Source organism: Salvelinus sp. IW2-2015, linkage group LG16 (genome assembly GCF_002910315.2).
Source record: "Salvelinus sp. IW2-2015 linkage group LG16, ASM291031v2, whole genome shotgun sequence".
Classification (NCBI taxonomy): domain Eukaryota; kingdom Metazoa; phylum Chordata; class Actinopteri; order Salmoniformes; family Salmonidae; genus Salvelinus; species Salvelinus sp. IW2-2015.
The window spans coordinates 6,526,247-6,545,207 of NC_036856.1; the positions used below are offsets into that span (position 1 = coordinate 6,526,247).

The window sequence follows — 18,961 nt, forward strand, 5'->3', positions numbered from 1 at the left end:
CATTCCCAAGTGTGAAACGTATTAGAGAGATGAACCCCTCTTTGCCTCAGGGGTTTTAACCCATGACCTCTGTAAATCCTGTGCCGGGTTGAGTTTTACCTGGTTACCCTTTGGTTCATCAGACACTGCTGCAGCGTGTCGGCTAGTCGTTGGTGCACCAGGGAATAGCGAATGAAAGCCCTGCCCTTCCCCAGAGATGTCTTCAGCTGGAACGGGAAAGTAAATAACATATTCACAGTGCTGTACAGCAAATATATGTGATAGCTGTTCATCTGCAGCACCAATGAGGCCTAAAATGAGCATATGTGCTTCTTGAACATGTCCGTTAAAAGGATAGTTCAAATCAACGTTTGTCAGACATTTTAATTCCTCAAAAGTGGTTTATAATCATTCATCCATATTCAACAACATCTGTTGTGTAGATCCTGCTTACAAAGAGTATTTGTGTTTCGTGGCTAGTGTCCACCACCCAGCAGAATGCCAAATTCTCCCATGTCCTTATTACTACAGGTAACTGTCAAAATAAAGGAAACACCAACATAAAGTGTCTTAATAGGGTGTTGGGCCACCACGAGCCGCCAGAACAGCTTAAATGCAAATTGGCATAGATTCCACAAGTGTCTGGAACTCTATTGGAGGGATGCGACACCATTCTTCCACAATAAATTCCATAATTTAGTGTTTTGTTGACGGTGGTGGAAAACAGAATCTCCCATAAAGGTTCAATTGGGTTGAGATCTGGTGACTGTCACACACTTTAACCCCGTATGCTCATTTGAGACCCATTTTTCAAAGTCACTGATATCTCTTCTTCTTGCCATGGTAGCCAAAATAAATAGGTAACTGGGCATTTTTATACATGACGCTACGCATGATGGGATGTTAATTGCTTAATTAAATCAGGAACCACACCTGTGTGGAAGAACCTGCTTTCAATATACTTTTTTAAATCGCTCAATTACTCAAGTGTTTACTTTATTTTGGCAGTTATCAGCGAGACAGAGAACTGAATGCATATACGTTAATTAAGCAATCCATGACAGTTGCAATGTCAGGAGTATTAGCGATCAGGTCGTTTTCAATCCCTTGAATCACTGTTGTGAAATATGTGTCTGAGTGGATTTGGTACATGATTTGTAGATCAAGTTTATTTGTTCCTTCATTATTTCACATTAGGTAAAAAAACAATAAGACCCACAACTGTAATATTATACATAACTTCAGATAGAGGTTAAACAGAAATGGTGACAGTGTTTGCTGGGACCTATAAAACGGTGGCAAAAAACAACAACATTACATATGAATTACTACTAAACGTTGTGTAATAACAGTTGACAATCCTTATAATTGACTTGTAAAAGTGCTAATCTCCATACCTCTGGGATGGATTTGACAAAGCGGATACCATCGTTGGCGCCTTTGATCTTGGCCAGACAGTCGCTGAAATAATCCCAGTAGTCTTTTCTGGTGCCAAGAAATGTTGTCTTCTCCTTCTGGTCAAACTGAAGTGTAGATGACGTGTCAGCAACAAATCTTACATGACATACTGTATAGCGATGTGAACAATGCCATATTGGTGAACATAGCAGGTTGGCCTTGATTTGACTTGGATTCTTCTGGACACAGATTTGATTTTTAGTCTAGGACTAGACTTAATCTGTGTCTGGGAAACCACCCCTAAATCAAATCAAAGTTTATTGGATGTGTACACAGTTTAGCAGATAGGTGTAGCAACATTATTGTGTTACTAGCTCCTAACAGTGCAGTAAAATGTAAAAGTACACAAAAAATAACAAACTAAAATCAAGAAATCAACATGAATGTGGATGCTACCATGATTACGGATAATCCTGAATGAATCGTGAATAATGATGAGTAAGAAAGTTATAGAGGGTCAAAGGTTACACCCCAGAGACATGTTAACCTCTCTCCATTACCAATAACAGGGAAGGTTAGCATGGCTTGGGGGTATGATCTTTGCCCATCTGTAACTTTCTCACTCATCGTTATTCATGATTCATTCAGGATTATCCGTAATCATGGTAGCATCCACATTCGTGAAGAAGTGTTTAGAAACATTCTATTCTTATTTACAATATAAGTGACTCCAAAATGACAAAATACATTGTTTACCATTCATTTATATTGGGCACGAAATAATCTGAAACAAAACCAAAACTAACCGCAAATGCATCCAACGTGTTTGTAGAGTCACAATCTTGATGTAGTCATTGCGTGCTAGGGCCTTGTTCCCATCCGGGCAGATGGTACCAGTGCATCAAGGCTCAGACCAACAGACTCCTAAACAGCTTCTATCCCCTGGCCATAAGACTTAAATGGCTCACAACTACTGCTCCCCCTCACACCTACGCTGCTGCTAAAATTACTATTGACTAGATGTATTACAACCACTACACTACTATAGATTGATTATTGATTGCCATTACCATTAGTATCGATGTATTTTATCCTGCTACTGGTCACTATTACTCCTGTGTACATTTATACTCAGAAAGTACTAAATATTAGGAACACGTGCTCTTTCCATGCCATAGACTGACCAGGTATATCTAGGTGAAAGCTCACTTATTGATGTTACCTGCTAAATCCGCTTCAGTCAGTGTTGATGAAGGGGAGAATACAGGTTAAAGAAGGATTTTTAAGTCTTGAGAAAATTGAGACATGGATTGTGTATGTGTGCCATTCAGAGGGTGAACTGTGCCTTTGAACAGGGTTTGGTAGTAAGGTGCCGGGCGCACCGGTTTGAGTGTGCCAGGAACTGCAATGCTGCTGGGTTTTTCACACTCAACAGTTTCCCATGTGTATCAAGAAAGATCCACCACCCAAGGACTCACCTGCAGCAGGTACTCCAGTTTGAAGGAGAATTTGTGCAGATTGGGACTATCATCCGTGATTGGCTCCCCATTCTCCCTGTACTCTTTAGTGAGCTCAGCAACAGCATCTGTGGTTCAGAGAGAGAGGAGAGAGTCCATCACAGAACAAAAACAGATGTAAACACACTTAAAGGCATATACCTCGACTATACACGTGCATTGCCCACACTCAGACACCACTGACAAAAACGGAGAGTCTCTACTACAGTAGCTATATGCCCTTTACCTGCTGAGAGAAACACATTAATATGATTTCTCTGACCTGATAGCCTCTTTCTCCTGAACAAAATGCAAAAAAATGTCAACCCATCTAATCCGATAGTCCTGCTACCTTTTTGGGAGGCAGGTAGCCTCGTGGTTAGAGCGTTTGGCCAGTAACCGAAAGGTTGCTGGATCGAATCCCTGAGCTGACAAGGTAAAAATCTGTCGTTCTGCCCCTGAACAAGGCAGTTAACCCACTGTTCCTAGGCCGTCATTGTAAATAAGAATTTGTTCTTAACTGACTTGCCTAGTTAAATAAAGTTTAAATAAAAATAAATAAATAAAACCTGTGGAGCATTTTTAGTTAGGTTCTAGAAATTGCAGGGTTTCTGTGCTTATTACAGCTCAGAGAAAACAATCCCACCATTCAATGACAAACAAACTGAGGTCCCACACTGACACACAGATACACATACAAAACGCACCACACATACAGTCAGATGGAATATCCTCACAGCGGCCTGGATACATTTAAATGGTTTCCAGGTCATATATAGGTCAGAACAGATGGATTCAAAAACTCAGGATGTCCACCCTGGCATGTCTCCCCAATCCCTCCCCACATCCTCCTTTCATCTCTACCTCCACAAAGACCTTATCCAGTCCCCTTCCACCTTTCTCACACATCCCAGCTCTCCCAGCTCAGTACATTACCCACCTGCCTCTCATCCAGCTTTAAAAAAAAAATGGAAAGACGCTCGACGGGAGGCTGAGCACCTCCTCTCTCCTGCTGCATGCTGACAGGTCCTTTCGGGTCGCCCCCGCCACACTCTAGGGAGCAGACCCCAGGGGGCTGGGGGAGAGGGTCGGCTCCATGATGTCCTCCCAATGAGGAGCGGGGACAACCAAAGTGTTGAAAGAAATGCTGTCTGGCTTATAGCCAAGGCCAAGCCAGTCACATCCAGGCCACTGCAACCCCTCTGTCACTTGACCTCTACGATCCTTCTCTATTTCTCTCCCTCTTTGTCACTTGCTGGCAGCAGACAGTGGCGGTCTCCCCCTGTCACATTTACACAGGCCCGGACGCACTCGTTGTCACAAAGAGACTGACGCGAGCAACCACACGCAGACTCACGCACACTCAATGGGAACGTACCATGCAGATCTCTGATAATCCTCTGAAGTTGGCTCTCCCCCAAAGCCACACCGGCAGCCATGGTCAGACTAGCTCCCCGGCAACCAGTTCACCGGGTCATAAACCGTCTGCTGAATCAGAGAATCAGAGGGACAGTCAGAAACAAAAGACAAGCACGTATGTACGCACACACATTTACTACATCCCTTTCACTCTTTCATACAGTCTGTCTGTCAGTCACTCACTCTATCACACCCACTCGCACACACATTCACGTAAACATGCACACACACACACACACACACACATATATACTACCGTTCAAAAGTTTGGGGTCACTTAGAAATCTCCTTGTTTTTGAAAGAAAAGCGGATTTTTTGTTGATTAAAATAACATCAAATTGATCAGAAATACTGGGTGGACATTGTTAATGTTGTAAATGACTATTGTAGATGGAAACGGCAGATTTTTTATCCATCATACCAGTGTTCCAATGGCACATTGTGTTAGCTAATCCAAGTTTATCATTTTAAAAGGCTAATTGAGCATTAGAAAACCCTTTTGCAATTATGTTAGCAGAGCTGAAAACTGTTGTGCTGATTAAAGCAATAAAACTGACCTTCTTTAGACTAGTTGAGTATCTGGAGCATCAGCATTTGTGGGTTCGATTACAGGCTCAAAATGGCCAGAAACAAATAACTTTCTTCTGAAACTCGTCAGTCTATTCTTGTTCTGAGAAATAAAGGCGATTCCATTTGAGAAATTGCCAAGAAACTGAAGATCTCGTACAATGCTGTGAACTACTCCCATCACAGAACAGCGCAAATTGTATCTAACCAGAAAAGAAAGAGGAGTGGGATGACCCGATGCACAACTGAGAAAGAGGACAAGTACATTAGAGTGTCTAGTTTGAGAAACAGACGCCTCACAAGTCCTGAACTAGCAGCTTCATTAAATAGTACCTGCAAAACTCCAGTCTCAACGTCAACAGTGAAGAGGCGACTCTGGGATGCTGGCCTTCTAGGCAGAGTTGCAAAGAAAAAGCAATATCTCAGACTGGCCAATAAATTTAAAAGATTAAGATGGGAAAATTGATGGGAAATTGGGAAAAAGTGTTATGGACAGACAAATCTAAGTTTGAGGTGTTCGGATCACAAAGAAGAACATTCGTGAGATGCAGAAAAATTGCAAAGATGCTGGAGGAGTGCTTGATGCCATCTGTCAAGCATGGTGGAGGCAATGTGATGGTCTGGGGGTGCTTTGGTGGTGGTAAAGTGGGTGATTTGTACAGGGTAAAAGGGATCTTGAAGAAGGAAGGCTATCACTCCATTTTGCCACACCATGCCATACCCTGTGGACGGCACTTAATTGGAGCCAATAACTATTTAGGGAAGAAGCAGTAAGCTGGTATTCTGTCTATAATGGAGTGGCCAGCACAGTCACCGGATCTCAACCCTATTGAGCTGTTGTGGGAACATCTTGACCGTATGGTACGTAAGAAGTGCCCATCAAGCCAATCCAACTTGTGGGAGGTGCTTCAGGAAGCATGGGGTGAAATCTCTTCAGATTACCTCAACAAATTGACAACTAGAATGCCAAAGGTCTGCAAGGCTGTAATTGCTGCAAATGGAGGATTATTTGAAGAAAGCAAAGTTTGAAGGACACAATTGTTATTTCAATTAAACATCATTATTTATAACCTTGTCAACGTCTTGACTATATTTCCTATTCATTTTGCAACTCATTTCATGTATGTTTTCAAGGAAATTTCTAAGTGACCACAAACTTTTGAACGGTAGTGTATACAGTACCAGTCAAAAGTTTGGACACCTGCTTATTACTGTGTTTTTCTTTATTTTTACTATTTTCTACATTGTGGAATATTAGTGAAGACATCAAAACTATGAAATAATACATACGGCATCATGTAATAACCCAAAAAGTGTTCAAATCAAATTATATTTTATATTTGAGATTCTTCAAAGCAGCTAACCTTTGCCTTGATGACAGCTTTGCACACTCTTGGCATTCTTTCAACCCTTCATGAGGTAGTCACCTGGAATGCATTTCAATTAACAGGTGTGCTTTGTTAAAAGTTCATTTGTGGAATTTCTTTCCTTCAAGACTGTTGGAAAAGCATTCCAGTTGAAGCTGGTTAAGAGAATGCCAAGAGTGTGCAAAGCTGTCATCAAGGCAAAGGGTGGCTACTTTGAAGAATCTCAAATATATTTTGATTTTTGGAACACTTTTTGGGTTACTACATGATTCCATATGTGTTATTTCATAGTTTTTGTTTTCACTATTATTTTACAATGTAGAAAATAGTAAAAAATAAAGAAAAACCCTTGAATGATGATGTCCAAACTTTTGACTGGTACTGTATATACACACATTCATTACCAATTTCAAGGTATTGCTGGAGACAATGTTGTGCTTCCCAACTTGTGGTTTGAACTCATAAGCTTCTGAGAGCTCAGTGTTGGACTGAGAATGAAAGAATTAGATGTACTTTTAGTTTGTGAGTTTTACTATGAGCTCCACATTAAACTCAGCATCGCTTTTAGTACATGGTGTTCTTGGCTGCTTGGTTGCATAGAGGTAGAGTGATTTACCACAGCAGCTGTTCCTTCAGGCTAAAAAGGCTAAAAAGATATCTATGAAATATTTCTAAAATATCACACTTCTCAATTCAGTCAGCTGTGTCTGTGACAGCCTCTCTCTCTCTCAGCGTGAATGACAAAGCCACTGTTGCTAAAGCAAAGTGAGAGAACATCAACAATAACAGTAAAAAAAGAAATCATAAATACTCAATAATAATGATAATAATAGTGATGGTGATTAGACAAAAGGGACAATATACAGTGCATTCGGAAAGTATTCAGACCCCCTACCTTTTCCCAAATGTTGTTACGTTACAACCTTACTCTAAAATATGGAAAGTATTATTATTGTTTCCCTCATCAATCTACACCCAATACCCCATAATGACCGAGCGAAAATTGCTTTTTTGAAACTATTGCTAATTTATAAAAAAATAAAAAACCAGAAATTCCATATTTACATAAGAATTCAAACCCTTTGCTATGAGACTCGAATTTGAGCTCAGGTGCATCCCGTTTCCATTGATCATCCTTGAGATGTTTCTACACCGTGATTGGAGTCCACCTGTGGTAAATTCAATTGATTGGACATTATTTGGAAAGGCACACACCTGTCAGAGCAAAAAATCTACCATTCCAGTGTTTTACTTGCTATATTGTATTTACCTCGCCACCATGGCCTTTTTTTTGCCTTTACCTCCCTTCTCACCTCATTTGCTCACATTGCAAATGAGAAATTGTTCTCAACTAGCCTACCTGGTTAAATAAAGGTGAAATATAATAAATAAAATTCGTATGCCCCAGTTTGGGAATAGCCGGTCGACAGGATACCCGCAAATTAATGGGAAAGTGGAAAATAGCCAAAAGACTAATGGCAAAAGCAAAGAGAGTAGGTGCTGACCCATACCTGGATCACAGAAATACCTTGTCACAAGGAACAGACAGCAGCCCTGCAATGGAGCTCATGGGAAGATGTACAAAGACACTACTGCTAATGAGTAAAAATCTGCTGGGACCGGTGATGACAAGCTGTCAGCAGGAGAAGTTCAAAGAAAGACAGCAGAGACAGGAAAAGTAAAAAGTACTACGACACCTCTGCTAAGGATCTCACAGAGCTGCAACGAGATGACAGGGTGAGAGTTCAGCCACTCACAGGACAGAAACAGTGGTGGCAGAGGGCCACAGTAGTCAGACCTGTGGAGCAAAGGTCCAACGAGGTGAAGACAGGACAGGGACAAGTCTTCAGGAAGAACAGGAGACACCTGAGGAAGAGCAGAGAAATAGAGGAGGATTTCCACACTGTTGAAGAGCCTGGCACAGAGCCAGTAAACAGAGCACCAGCTGACGCCCAGCAGTGGATGCTGCACCTCAACAAGAAGTTCCAAACATCTCAGGTCAAGCACCTCCAGATGTAATCAACACTCCCCACACAAGGTCTGGTAGGGCCATCCGAAGACCTAAATACCTGAAAGACTTTGTGTGAATGTAATTTTTTTTAAAGAATAACGTAATGGACAGGCAGACATTAAACAAACATTCAGTTCACATTCAGGTTTATTGCAGACTTGGACTACAAGCCAAAGTTAGGTGGAGTCTGCCTTTCTAGATGGGTGATAACAGGAGAACTATAATATACACCCTGGCCCAAAGACACAGGCGAGGCAGCACAAAGAACAACCACGGTAACATGTACCGGATTAAACAAAACAAACAAACCTAGGTTTGGAACAAACCTATCGCAAGCCAGCCTGTAGCATAACACCCAACACAAAGAACAATTCCACACACAGACTTGGGGGAAACAGAGGGTAATATACATTTAGTCTGATGAGGGAATGTGAACCAGGTGTGCGGGAAAACAAGACAAAACAAATGGAAAATGAAAGGTGGAGCGGTGATGGCTAGAAGACCGGTGACTTCGACCGCCGAACGCCGCCCGAACAAGGAGAGGGACCGACTTCGGCGGAAGTCGTGACACTGCTACTTACCGTCTTCATGTACTGGATGTGCATGTTAACAACATGCATAGTAAAGTTTGCTTAACTATATACACTACCGTTTACAACATTAACAATGTCTACACTGTATTTCTGATAAATTTTATGTTATTTTAATGGATTTTTTTGTTGTTGCTTTTCTTTCAAAAACAAGGACATTTCTAAGTGACCCCAAAATGTTGAATGGTAGTGTATATAGTTAAGCTTTTTCTTTGCCACTGCCTAGAAGGCCAGCATCCCGGAGGTCGCCTCTTCACTGTTGACGTTGAGACTGGTGTTTTGCAGGTACTATTTAATGAAGCTGCCAGTTGAGGACTTGTCTGTTTCTCAAACTAAACACTAATCTACTTGTCCTCTTGCTCAGTTGTGCACAGGGGCCTCCCACTCTTCTTTCTATTCTGGTTAGAGACGGTTTGCGCTGTTCTGTGAAGGTAGTACACAGCGTTGTACGAGATCTTCAGTTTCTTGGCAATTTCTCGCATGGAATAGCCCTTCATTTCTCAGAACAAGACTAGACTGACGAGTTTCAGAAGAAAGTTATTTGTTTCTGGCCCTTTTGAGCCTCTAATTGAACCCACAACTGTTAATGCTCCAGATACTGAACTAGTATAAAGAAGGACAGTTTTATTGCTTCTTTAATCAGAACAACAGTTTTCAGCTATGCTAACATAATTGCAAAAGGGTTTTCTAATGATCAATTAGCCTTTTAAAATGGATTAGCTAACACAACGTGCAATTGGAACACAGGAGTGATGGTTGCTGATAATGGGTCTACGTAGATATTCCATTAAAAATCAGCCGTTTCCAGCTACAATAGTCATTTACAACATTTACAACGTCTACACTGTATTTCTGCTCAATTTGATGTTATTTTGTACAAAGAATGTGCTTTTCTTTCAAAAACAAGGACATTTCTAAGTGACCCCAAACTTTTGAACGGTAGTGTATATCTTTGTCTGTCGTGACTACAACACAAAGCATATTGATACAGCCTCCATCATTCTTCTATATAAGAAGTTTGGAACCACCAAGACTCTTCCTAGAGCTGGCCGACCGGCCAAACTGAGCTATCGGGAGAGAAGCGCCTTGGCCAGGGAGGTGACCAAGAACCCGATAGTCACTAGAGGACGACCGATTATGATTTTTCAACGCCGATACCGATTATTGGGGGACCAAAAAAAGCCGATACCGATTAATCGGTCGATTTTTTTAATGTATTTGTAATAATGACAATTACAACAATACTGAATGAACACTTATTTTAACTTAATATAATACATCAATAAAAATCTATTTAGCCTCAAATAAATAATGAAACATGTTCAATTTGGTTTAAATAATGCAAAAATAAAGTGTTGGAGAAGAGAAGAAAGTAAAAGTGCAATATGTGCCATGTAAAAAAGCTAACGTTTAAGTTCCTTGCTCAGAACATGAGAACATATGAAAGCTGGTGGTTTCTTTTAACATGAAACTTCAATATTCCAAGGTAAGAGGTTTTAGGTTGTAGTTAATATATGAATGCAATGAATGCAAGAGAAGTGACACAATTTCACCTGGTTAATATTGCCTGCTAACCTGGATTTCTTTTAGCTAAATATGCAGGTTTAAAAATATATACTTCTGTGTATTGATTTTAAGAAAGGCATTGATGTTTATGGTTAGGTACAGGTTGGAGCAACGACAGTCCTTTTTCCGCGAATGCGCACCGCATCGATTATATGCAACACAGGACACGCTAGATAAACTAGTAATATCATCAACCATGTGTAGTTAACTAGTGATTATGATTGATTGATTGATTGTTTTTTATAAGATAAGTTTAATGCTAGCTAGCAACTTACCTCAGCTTCTTACTGCATTCGCGTAACAGGCAAGCTCCTCGTGGAGTGCAATGAGAGGCAGGTGGTTAGAGCGTTGGACTAGTTAACTGTAATGTTGCAAGATTGAATCCCCGAGCTGACAAGGTAAAAATCTGTCGTTCTGCCTCTGAACAAGGCAGTTAACCCACCGTTCCTAGGCCGTCATTGAAAATAAGAACGTGATCTTAACTGACTTGCCTAGTTAAATAAAAGTGTAAAAAAAAAGAAAAAAAGTTGTCCAAAAATACCGATTTCCGATTGTTATGAAAACTTGAAATCGGCCCTAATTAAATCGGCCATTCCGATTAATAAGTCGACTTCTAATAATCACTCTGACAGAGCTCCAGAGTTCCTCTGTAGAGATGGGACAACCTCCCAGAAGGACAACCATCTCTGCAGCACTACACCTATCAGGCATTTAAGGTAGAGTGGCCAGACGGAAGCCACTCCTCAGTTAAAGGCACATGACAGCCTGCTTGGAGTTTGCCAAAAGACACCCAAAGGACTCTCAGACCATGAGAAACAAGATTCTCTGGTCTGATGAAACCAAGATTTAACTCTTTGGCCTGAATGCCAAGCGTCACATCTGAAGGAAACCTGGCACGATCCCTACAGTGAAGCACGGTGGTGGCAGCATCATGCTGTGGGGGTGTTTTTCAGCGGCAGGGACTGGGAGACTAGTTAGGATCAATGGAAAGATGAACGGAGCAAAGTACAGAGATCCTTAATGAAAACCTGCTCCAGAGCACTCAGGCCCTCAGACAGGGGCGAAGGTTCACCTTCCAACAGGACAACGACCCTAGGCACAGAGCCAAGACAACGCATGAGTGTCTTTGGGACAAGTCTCTGAATGTCCTTGAGTGGCCCAGCCAGAGCCCGGACTTGAACCCGATAGGACATCTCTGGCAAATCCTGAAAATAGCTGTGCAGCGATGCTCCCCATCTGCAGAGAAGAATGGGAGAAACTCCCCCAAATACAGTTGTGCTAAACTTGTAGCGGCAGGTAGCCTAGTGGTTAGAGAGTTGGGCCACTAACTGAAAGGTTGCTAGATCGAATCCCTGAGCTGACAAGGTAAAAAAATATGTAATTCTGCCCCTGAACAAGGCAGTTAACCCACTGTTCCTAAGCCGTCATTGTAAATAAGAATTTGTTCTTAACTGACGTGCCTAGTTAAATAAAGGTTAAATATAAAATAAATAAAAATACCCAAGACCCAAGGCTGTAATCGCTACCAAAGGTGCTTCAACAAAGTACTAAGTAAAAGGGTCTGAATACTTATGTAAATGTCATAACGTTTTTGATTTTTAATACATTTGCAAAATGTTCTAAAAACCTGTTTTTGTGTGTGTTTACATATACACATGCAAGCACATGCACACATACAGACTTGTACACATGATTTTGCATGGGTGTGTGCATTTTAGGAATGCATAGATGAGTGTAATAGTCTACTTGATGTAGTATCTAAGTTGTAGGCTATTTAGAGTGCATACATGAGGTGATGTGTGTAAGTATGTAAAGAAATMAAATGAGTACAAATAATTAAATAAGGAAACAAAACAAAAGAGAACAAAAACATAACACAATGAAACAAAACACTAACAGCCCGCAGTCTATCCCACCTCTTTCAGCATTGGGCTCTATTTAATAGGTATCACTGAAAAGTAGCCTAAGCATTTCACTGTTAGTCTACGCCTGTTGTTTACGAAGCATGTGACAAATAACATTTCATTTTATTTGAAGCGTTACAGATAGGGCGCGGGCGCCTGTCCGGTCTGGATCAAGTCACGAGCTAAACTGTTCGGCTACTGCGTAGCAAACTGGCGGTGCCAAAAACACTGGTATGCCCTAGAAAGCATATTTAAATTCCTATCGCCACAACGTCCCAGAAATAATTTTGGCCTCTAAAATTAGTTTATTATGATCAAGTTCGATCCCCAGGGTGAAGTATTTTGAAGTTCGCTACAAATCGAGATAATTTATTAAATAGTGATCCATTCTGACTACTGCATTTGTCGTCACACAGGACCACGTGCTGACACAGACTAATCTGGCTACTATACAACGTATCAATAAAATACACTATGTTGACACTTTTTTGGCACATGCCCTTTCGAAAACAACAGTCAGCGCCGAGCCTTTGCAGAGTTCAAGCACTAATCTGAACTAGGACACTCTGCCATTTCCAATTTGATAAGTAGTTGAACGCAGCACGAGTATAACTACATCCAGTTAGCAAATCGGACATTTCAGTTTCCTAGTTCCGACTAGTATGTGAACGCGGCATTTGTTTGCCTCGCACACGCTACTGCAATCGATTGACCGTCTTTCTCATGTTTGATGAGATTTAGTGTGCGAAATAACCTACTTTCAGTGATAAGTACATGTTTAAAGGTCTACTGAAAGCACAATGTTTTCGCCTTTCGGTGTTCCCCGTCCTTACGCAACAGTTTGCGATGGCCACACTTTTGTTTCAGCCATGAGGATACAAATATGTTCCACTCAGAGAGGATACATTTAGCCTAATGTTGTTATTATCGATATCCAAAGTGACAGCGAGTGAGTGTAGTATGCTTGGTATGCATATTGGCCAAAATCAGTTGTCATTAGAAGTGAAGTTGCATAAGACACATTGATATTCATATCAACAAATAGACATTGATTATTTAAGAGAGAAACGTACTTTAAACTTGGCGATCCATGAAAATCCAGATAGTTACCATCCATACACAACCTTGCTATGTGGGGCGGAAACAATAACTGGATTGACAAGTAGCTAAACCATTTACAATGCGAGAAACAGGACCAGGACAGAGGATTCCTTATGTAGGCTAAGTTTGGTTGTAGAGTATTACAAGTTAAACGGTAAAATCATGTGACACTGTAGGAATGTCTGGTTAATTTGTCAGGACTGTCCCACACAGTCATATAGGCAGGATTTGTAAGAAAATAAATAAGCTTTAGTGAAGAAGAAGAAGAAAAAGAAAATAAGAACAAGAAAAAAGTGTTTTATGTTAAAAAAAAAATTAAAAAGGAAAAGTTTGTTTTATAAAACATTAAAAGCAGATGATAGCCTATTTATACAATTGAAACATGCTACACGATACAGTACACATATTTCAACTAGATATTATATTTGTGCAGCTAGCCTACTGCACRTCTTTTGATGGCACAGTTACTTTATCGGTTGGTTGTAAACCTGATGAGTTAAACGACAGATGAAAAATATTTTTGTTTTTCATGTAKTGTACGCCTACGTAGAATGGAAATACCTTCGGCTGTGCAATTATGACTGTAGGATATTTCATGTTTGCCCTCTAAAAAGGTTACACCGGAAACAAACTATAGGAGGAATAGAAACCTGATGCTTTTGTTACCGAGGACTGTTGAGCTACATCACACCTCAACAGACCTCGTATCATTGTGTACATGGGAACGGGAGGGCATCAAGCTAAACTGAAAGGACAGGCACAACAGGTAAGTTTGATTTTGTCAATAATTTTGTGAGCCTAATCCTTCAAACTTGACTCTAGAGTTTTAGCCTAACCAAGAAATAGATCAAAACCAAAAGACTGTTGTTACATTTTAATTGTTGCAGTTTCAGATGTTTCCATGACTTCTTCCTCATTCATTTTTGTATGCCTTTTTTACATTTTAATTACTGTAATTGTAGGCGTATTGTTAAGTCATTTTGAGATTTGTGTTGCGTGTCCCTTTAAAAAAAAACTGTGCATGAAGAAGTCATTGATAATTACAATTAGCATTTTTTTCCCCAGCTTCCAACTTGACCATGGAATATGACGAAAAAAACATCACTTATGATGACGAATATACAGACGAGGTCTGTAACAAGGAACGTGTTGTCAAGTTTGGCTCAATCGCCACCCCTGCCTTCTTCTCTGTGGTGACCATCCTGAGTCTAGCAGGCAACATCCTTGTCCTGGTCATCCTGGCCAAGTACGAGAACCTCAAGTCTCTCACCAACATCTTCATTCTCAACTTGGCCCTATCTGACCTGGTGTTCACCTTTGGTCTGCCCTTCTGGGCAGCCTACCACATCTGGGGCTGGACCTTTGGCTGGTTCCTCTGCAAGACCGTCACCTTTGTCTTCTACGCAGGCTTCTACAGCAGCGTTTTGTTCCTGACCATCATGACGATCCACCGCTACCTGGCAGTGGTGCATCCTCTGTCCGACCACGGCTCCCAGAAGGGCTGCTACGGGGTCACGGTCTCGCTCGTCATCTGGGCGATCAGTTTTGGTTCGGCCGTCCCCGCTTTGATTTTCAGCTCTGTCCAAAAGAATCCCCACAAAGAAGACAAACATTTGCATTGTGAATACAGCGTTCTGCTGTGGAAGAAAGTGAGCACACACCAACAGAACGTCTTCTTCTTGGCTGCTTTTGCAATTATGGGTTTCTGCTACGTGAGGATATTGAGGACAATCTTCAAGTCAAGGTCACACACGAGGAATCGAACCATGAACCTGATCTTCAGTATAGTGGCAGTATTTTTCCTTGGCTGGGCGCCTTACAATGTGGTGATCTTTCTGAGGTTGTTAACTGACTACTCCGTAGCACCTTTCAACGATTGTGAGGTCAGCGTGAAGCTCGACTATGCGTTCTACGTGTGTCGACTCATTGCTTTCTCCCACTGCTGTCTCAACCCTGTCTTCTACGCATTTGTTGGGATCAAGTTCAGAAATCACTTGAAGGTTGTTCTGCAGAAACTTTGCTGGCGCCAAAGCACCATAGATTCACAACAGATTAGAGTGACTAATGTTCCCTCAAGGGAATCAATGTATTAGTCTGGCTCTTGAAGTGTCAGAGCACCATGGACTGAGCAGACTTCCGTCCAACCATGATCAATTGTAAATTTCCCTTTTTGCTTTTTCAATACATTAAGAGTGTTACTTTTTATCTTTTATTTCCATTACTTTTTATCATTGTCATTTTGTCTTGTTCTTTTCATTCTTTTGTTAATCCCACTATTGGTATTTTAACAAGGGTTAAAATACTGTGTCTTATGAATGAGTATAACGTATCAAAAGTGCTTTTCAAATAAAGTTATTATTGATCTGAACCATTTTTACAGTATGTGTACTACAGTGGATATTAGGACAGACACAGAGGAGGACAAACTCCTAATTACATCTTCAAATATGGGGATGTAGAGTAGATCAAGTGGTGTGGGGGGACAGGCTCCCCATAGTAGCGTTACCACTTTAGCGCTGCATAATGGGACTTTTTCATAAGGTTGTGCAGCACCCTAGCTTCAGCTAGGGTTCCACTGCCCTCTGCTGGGGAACGAGAGAAACAATAAAAAGGTTTACAGCAGGGTCCTTCCTCAAATCTTTCCCTACGAGGTCCAGAACCTGCTGTTTTTTTTGTTCTACCTGATAATTAATTGCACACATCTGGTGTCCCTGGTCTAAATCCCTCATTACAGGGGACCAAAAAATAATATTTTCACCTTTATTTAATTAGGCTACCTATCCCCCCTGCCACACACACACTTTTAAAGAGTGGAATAGTGCTCCTGTTAAAGACTTCTAGACCAAGTGCATATGTTGGCCACAGTTTTTATCTCTCACTATCTTTTCCTACTCCTAGTTTGTCTCTCTCCCCTCTCTACATTCAACACCAAAGACTGGACACAAACATCTCCAAAAGCATAATGACAGCCATAAGAGGCATCTCTTCCTCCCTTATCATCGCTTATGTACAACCACCCTGAACACGCCCAATCTCTAGACTCGGAGGCTAAGCAGCGCTGGCCTTGGTTGGTAGGCTATTTGGATGGGAGACCGGCTCGGTATATACTGTATATCAGGGCACATATTCATATAGTAGAGGAGTGCTGATCCAGGACCAGTTTTTCCTTTTAGATCATAATGAATAATATTACATTGGGGGGCAGGGGGAACTGAACCTGGGTCAGCATTATTGGCCGGGGTAGGCCGTCATTGTAAATAAGAATTTGTTCTTAACTGACTTTCCTAGTGAAATCTAGGCTAGGTGTTAGGGTTGAGTTCAGGAGTTAGATTAAAGGGTTAAATCACCATCTGTCTTGTGTAACCATACCAAATGTAACATGTCATACTAAATGGCTCATCTCAGATTTACATACATAATTATACGAAATGCTCTAAGACCAGGTTGCAACCACTGATCAGAAACATTTAGCATGCAATAATGAAGCCCAAATCAAGCGTAGGCCAAATATCTTTGCTTGATCGCGTATAGGCAACTCCAAAAGCACGAGGAGGTTATGAAATATGAACAAGAGACTCGCGTGATTTTAAAAATAGGATTGCTATTATTTTGTATGGGTATCATGATGAAGATACTCTCAATGTATGACCCTACCGCCTGCTCCCTAACAAAGTGACGTGAGGGTAGGAAAGAGATGAAACGGGGTTTTAAAAAAGCATGGGCTTGGGCTCCGTTTCAAAATATCACTTTTTTTACCACAGCGGTTTCACACTTTCCCGTGACACAAATTGTGTGGGGAAAATATTGTAGTTTACTCTGTTATATTCCATTATATTCTTACTACAAAATATGTGTGCTGACTGTGATCGGGGTAGGTGTGTCTGTTTAAAGAACAAAATAAGTGAATTTTGATTTAATTCACTTGGAAGTAACATAATTCAACTCAAAATATGGCATTCTATTGTTTTGAAAATATTTTATTAGTCTTTTGTTTCTTAGTTCCTGCCAAAAATGAATTAATAATGGATTTATTTTTGATGGTGTATGTTCAATGGGTTTATTAAAATAGACGCCCAACCACATCCGCACACCGTTACTACCACTCATCACATAGGAGGTATAAATAACAGGCGCTGGCAATAATGTGTTAAAAATAGGCCTGTTTGTGCCAAAACATTTTTTAAAGAAAAATATACACCAATCCTATGTGAAAGCAGAATAGATATGTTCTTGTGATGACAGCAAATTACCAGCAGAGGATGTTAAAACATAACATAAGAATTCACATCCATGTAGCCTAGGTTAGGGGGTTTTAAACCGTCCATGTATTTTAACTATTTCACAGCTAGCACACCTAATTCAACTTGACAATTAATCATCAAGCCCTTGAATAGGTGAATCAAGTGAGCTAGTTCAGTAGCCTTGTAGTAAGTAGCCTTGCCTTGTACGAGCTGGAATGTCTCATAGGGGCAGATCTCCTGTTTCTGTAGCGTAAGGCAGGCAGCTTGATGTACAAGTACACCCCCTGAACAGGAAGCTAGTCTATCGCAGTGCCAAGCAGAGACCATTGGGTCCCATTTTTACAGTCTTCGGTATGACAGCCAGAGATCGAACTCACAACCTTACAATCCCAGGGCGGACGCTAATATATAAATTATAATATACGCCATTTAGCGGATGCTTTTTTTCCCAAAGCGAGTCGACTTACAGTCATGCATGGATCCATTTTTTTACAAAAGGGTGGTCCCAGGAATCAAACCCAATATCCTGGCGTTGCAAACATGTCCAATCACCGTCCATGTATCATAAGCCAATCATGTATAGCTTCTCCTTCTTTGAAAGAAGGATACAGCCAATAGCATCGCACCCCTCCATCGTTGGCTGACAGCCAACCACCAAGAAAAAAATGTGCGATGTCCAGAGAGTGCACGATCGAGAATGAACTGTAGAGCCAACTTGTTTTCAAACAGTATCATTTAAAAATAGCAAGCGCTAACCACGCTAACACTTCTAGGGAGAGAGAACGTTTTTGTATTGTTACCCATGTTCCCCTGATGTTTGAGTGTCCAGTGTTCCGTTCGTTTTTGGGAGCATTCTATCTATGTTAGCCAAAACCTTCTGAGAACCCTTTCAGCATGTCGAGTAGAACTTATCTCGAACGTGATTACAATGTTCTCAGAATCTACAACATTAATGTACTAGGCGCTTTTTTATGGGACGTTGCAACAACATTCATGTGTCCAGTTTTCTGAGGGTTAGGAGAATATTCCAAACACACACACACACACATACCCCCTTGGGGCCCAAGGTAATGAGTGGGTATGGCAACTGACTGATTCTTAGTGAATGACAGGACCCAAACATATAACAACATCCATGCAAACAGAGGGGGAAAAAATCCATCTGGAAGTTCTAGGGCTCGATTCAATCAGATTATTTGAATCCAGTGGAGGGAGGCTGCTGAGGGGAGGATGGCTCATAATAATGCCTGGAAGGGCGCTAATGGAAGGGCATCAAACACAAACTGTGTTTGATACCATTCCACTGATTCCTCGCCAGTCAT

The 18,961-nt window shown here is 41.0% G+C and overlaps 2 protein-coding genes across 4 annotated transcripts in view; one reads left to right on the forward strand and one right to left on the reverse strand.

The window, feature by feature from the left end:
* Positions 1-13,458, reverse strand: part of LOC111975752 (FYVE and coiled-coil domain-containing protein 1) — a 52,905-nt gene extending 39,447 nt beyond the window's left edge. For 2 of the 3 annotated variants that reach the window (XR_011481143.1, XM_024004314.1), the window contains exons 1-5: positions 13,371-13,458; positions 4,252-4,361; positions 2,856-2,962; positions 1,377-1,502; positions 100-206 (exon numbers count right to left, since the gene is read on the reverse strand). Coding sequence is in view for 2 of the 3 variants with exons in the window: in XM_024004314.1 (XP_023860082.1) it covers positions 100-206; positions 1,377-1,502; positions 2,856-2,962; positions 4,252-4,312 (401 nt within the window). In the remaining variant the exon portion in view is untranslated. The remainder of the gene's footprint in view (positions 1-99; positions 207-1,376; positions 1,503-2,855; positions 2,963-4,251; positions 4,362-13,370) is intronic. The other variant, XM_024004315.1, reaches the window with a different exon arrangement.
* A 620-nt stretch (positions 13,459-14,078) lies between these two features.
* Positions 14,079-15,667, forward strand: LOC111975809 (chemokine XC receptor 1). The gene is made up of 2 exons (XM_024004411.2): positions 14,079-14,164; positions 14,464-15,667. Exon 2 carries the CDS (start codon positions 14,478-14,480, stop codon positions 15,489-15,491), a length of 1,014 nt encoding a protein of 337 aa, XP_023860179.1. The 5' UTR covers positions 14,079-14,164; positions 14,464-14,477; the 3' UTR covers positions 15,492-15,667.
* Positions 15,668-18,961: the final 3,294 nt, after the last annotated feature.